Raw genomic sequence first — 4,411 nt, forward strand, 5'->3', positions numbered from 1 at the left:
AAGATAAAGAGCAGTCAGATATAAAAGAAGAACATTGAGGCATAACCTCAAAATGACACTTTGAAGAAACAACGAGAAACATTTAAAAATGGAAAATACTGACTTCTGATATAAATAGGAAATTGAAAGATTCCTACTTTTAGAGAAAATGATATGAATGAATTCATTTGGACTATTGGTAATTATTTCTGGACTATTTAAATAATCAAAAAGAGGCTGGCTTAGCTCCTCCAGCAGTAGAGACAAAGTAACATCATGCAACCAAAGATATTAAGATATAAATGTTCTCCTTTTTGGTTTGTGATTTATATCCCAAAATAGGAACTGTGTTTTACAGCACAGTAATGTATACTGCCACATTTCAGCTGGACTTGAACTAACTAATAAAACACAGTATCTGTGATATTGAAACATAATTGGTATTGGAATGGATTTTAAATGCTATCTGACACATATTTGACTAGGATGCTCGTACAAGGGCAGGAAGGGACTTAAGTTCCCCCGCTGCATTTAGAAGCTTCTCCCCTTCCCTCTCCACCCGTTATGGCTTTGTGGTGACTTTATAGCAACATGAACTGAAGCATGGAGTCACCAGGCTGCAAAGACAAGCTTCTATTGACAAGTGATTTCTCTCCAAGAAAAACATGCAATCTCACATCTTACTTACAATATTTGGTCAATGTGATATCCTGTCTCTTCATCCACTAACTTACTCACGCCTGTATCATTCTAATGGGATGTTGACCGTGACAGATTAATGACCTCTGGAACACCTTTATAACCTATAAGAGTTATATATCTGTGTGTGTGTGTGTGTGTGTGTGTGTGTGTGTGTGTGTGTGTGTGTGTGTGTGTGTGTCTGTCTGTAAGACTGAGGTGGCATCTGAGGGGACAAACATATGTACATGTGTAGCACACGGTCGTGTAGCACACGGTGAAGCACACGCTAACCATAAATAACCTGAGAGTATGGGAGACCCTGGACAGAGAGCAGCCACACAGCACACACACACACACACACACACAACACACACAACACACACACACACACACAGCAGAGAGCAGCCACACACACACACACACACACACACACACACACACACACACACACACACACACACACACACACACACACACACACACACACACACACACACACACACACACTAGTGTGAATAAATCAAAGAGAATACCCAACGAGTGGTTTGATGTTATAAGACGATGGAAGAGTAGATGACGCCTGTGTTCAGCCTCACTCACTGAAAACATGCCAGGCGCAGATGTTCTGCTTATGACCAAAGCCAAACATGTAATTTATTGAAAAATTATCCTGATGCTAAAATCTAAATTTCATAAATGTATTAATGACATTTAGAGATATCAAAACATACAGCTTGCAGTATTTTTCACATACAACTTCAATGAATAAAGTGAATTGAAAAATAATTTTAATGCATGAGGTCCCTGGGAGCATCACATTAGTGATCTCTCTCTGATCACTGATCCAAGAACTGCAAGTTTTTCTTTTTATAGATATAGTATAGTGTTTATATCACAGGTTAATAACCATGTGATCTACCTTGAAGAAACATTCATGAGAACATCTTTAATCCTAAATGAGTCCAATAAAACTAAAGGAAGCTCTCTGTTAGCACTCTCTTGGCAGGATGTTTGGATGTATTTTTATGGCCCTCTGAGCAATGATTTCTGTTTTTCTATTGTTTCTTGTATTCATTTGATGGTTTCTTGTATGGTTTTGTAGTTTGTCATTCTGCTCGGCCATCTACTCTTCTCTTGTCTTACATCATCATCCTCTCGGTTTCCTAGAATCAGCTCAGTACTGTAGCTGTGCTGATAGGTATCAAAGTCAAATCAGTGTCCCTTCTCAGTTTTTTATAGACCAGACCTCGAGACAAATTGGAAAGTGAACATAACAAAAATTCTCTAAGTTTGTTTGTCTGTAGAACATGTTGGCATAATTTCATTCTGTTACGATTTCCGAGGAGTAATAGGACATAGTGTAGGAGGTCTTGATTTACAGACAGATAGATAGAGTAAATAGGACAGACAGACAAGAAATACATATCGGTACAGCTCATCTCATATAAAAAAAAAAACATGGAACAGAATGAGCTACGTGTTATCGCTCTACCAGCAGTCAGTAACAGCCATGATGCGTGTGTCTCTCTTAACGCTGCCCGGGGTTCAGTGGCTCTCTGCAGTTCCCTGAAACCTCCACAAGGGGGGGGGGGTAGTCGCCAGTGACTCTGTGTGCTCTCACAGAGACACAGAGGAAAAGAGAAAGAGAGAGAGAGAGAGAGAGAGAGACATGTCTCCTGCTCCTGTCCGTCCTATGAGTGAGCCTGGGTCAGTCCTTCTGTCCTGTTTGTCCCTTCCCATCCAATCACAACCGCTGAGTTGACAGTGATGGAGGCGGAGAGAAGGAGGGGGGCGTTCACTACCAGTCTAAGCCCCGCCTCCTTTCTGGAGTTTGTACGATTCAATCCCGGGCGTTCCGGCTCACTTTTTCTTACTGGACTTTTCCGAGCGCTTTGCTTCCAACTTACCACCTCGCTCCGACCTCTCTGACCGCTCCCCCCTCTCCTTCTCCTTGTCTCTCTCTTTGTCCTTTTCAATATCCGCCGGCTCGATGCGGTCTCCCCGGTCAGAGCCCTCCCCCCCCCGCTCTGACCGGTTGTCCGCCTTGCTGCCGTCGTGCCGCGTGCCCTCGTCGGTGGATGAGGTAGTTGGTTGGGGCTGACCCCATTTGGCAATCTCCTCGTGCTCCGTGATGCTGGCCGTGATGTTGCCCACCCAAACCTTGAGGTCGTCCTGCGGGGAGAGGGGGGGGTCACACATTTCAGCTGATTGGTCTTTTATTGTTCCTGTTTCTGACTGGTGTCAAATACTGTAACTTCAGGTCTTTAAGCATTTTTTTAATTTATGTGATTGATAAATAAAGTTCCCTTCTAAGATTTATTTAGAAGAAAAGAAAGGCTTACCTCATCTTTCGCATGAAACAAAAACTCACTGCCGTCCTTCGTTCTGCAATGAGGAGAGAAATTCAATTACAGTGTGTAACGGAGGGGATCTTTGGGGCCATAGATCTCGGCCTCCGTTACGGATTGTATAGTTTCGTTGGTGTTTTAGTTTGTCTGTGTCTGTTTCCTGTTTTATTTTGAAAAGTGTTCCCCCTCCCGTTTTGTCTGTTTCTGCTTATTGTGTTCACCTGGTGCCCTGTGTTGTCTCCTCCCCCCTCACCTGTGTCTTGTTGGTTTGATTAGTCTGTGTGTATTTAGGCTCTGTTTTTCCTGTTTGTGTGTGTGAGATCCTTGTGGCTGCTGACTGTGTTCAGGGAGGACAGTCATATTGAGGTTCTGAATCATGTGCGCATGAGGAATAAATGCCCACACCGGGTTATATTTGAACTCTCTGCCTCCTTGCTTGGTCGGGCCGCTCAATTGTCAGCGTCACACAGTGTATTGCACAACATGTTTGATGGATAACTTCGAAGGAGGATTTTTTATTTGCGATGAAGATACCTAAAAAAAAATGTACCATTTCACTTCCACAAAGTATGTAAGAATGGTCAAATCAAAGCTGTAGAGTGTGAGATAATCTGAGCTTTAGGCTGCCATACTACTCATAGATTTGGACCCGTTAAATGCCCCTTTCACACCAATGCGGTTCCAGGGCCGGTTCGGAGCTTCAGCCTGATAAGCACCGTTTTTTCCTGTTCACACCGCAGCGGAGCCGGTTCTTACCAAGCTCGAAAAAATGGTCGTCTAGAATCAAGAACCGCATACGCATACGTCACGCTTACGTCGGAGGGGGGCGAGATTAACCTGAGCTAACAGGCGAGTACGGCAAATAAAAGTTGTAACAAGCAGTAGCGCTGAGCAAAGTGACTATAGAACGCAACCACACACTTATAAAAAAAACACACTTTATAAAGTCAGGCAACAACTGATATGTATCAGCTGCTTGTGTGACAGACAGACAGTGAATACTTTACAGCGGCCACTGCCGTGTGAGTTAACGGGAGAATAAACTCCGGTGGAAGAGCAGCCAGCACTGCAGCGGTCGGTAAATGCCGCTATAACACATTAATAAACAATGAACCACGGCACTCTGAAGAAAAGTACAAGGTTGGAGAAGTAGTTATTTAATTTAATCTGGCTTCAAGCCAGAAGGCAAAGCTCTCCGTCTACCGGGCCATTTTCGTTCCTACCCTCACCTATGGTCATGAAGGATGGGTCATGACCGAAAGAACGAGATCGCGGATACAAGCGGCCGAGATGGGTTTTCTCCGCAGGGTGGCTGGTGTCTCCCTTAGGGATACGGGGAGAAGTTCGGTCATCCGGGAGGGACTCGGAGTTGAACCGCTCCTCCTTCGCGTCGAAAGGAGCCA

At 44.0% G+C, this 4,411-nt stretch overlaps 1 protein-coding gene across 1 annotated transcript in view; it reads right to left on the reverse strand.

Annotated features, from left to right (window-relative positions):
• Window positions 1-1,524: 1,524 nt before the first annotated feature.
• The window catches only part of LOC104946174 (spectrin beta chain, non-erythrocytic 4-like), a 27,659-nt gene continuing 24,772 nt past the window's right edge, over window positions 1,525-4,411 (reverse strand). Inside the window, exons 2-3 of the mRNA XM_010771952.1 lie at window positions 3,003-3,045; window positions 1,525-2,832 (exon numbers count right to left, since the gene is read on the reverse strand). Of these exons, the coding sequence (XP_010770254.1) occupies window positions 2,521-2,832; window positions 3,003-3,045 (355 nt within the window). The 3' untranslated portion in view covers window positions 1,525-2,520. The remainder of the gene's footprint in view (window positions 2,833-3,002; window positions 3,046-4,411) is intronic.

The sequence above is a fragment of the Notothenia coriiceps genome, unplaced genomic scaffold (genome assembly GCF_000735185.1).
Source record: "Notothenia coriiceps isolate Sejong01 unplaced genomic scaffold, NC01 NC01_scaffold00010733, whole genome shotgun sequence".
In the NCBI taxonomy this organism is placed as follows: Eukaryota; Metazoa; Chordata; class Actinopteri; order Perciformes; family Nototheniidae; genus Notothenia; species Notothenia coriiceps.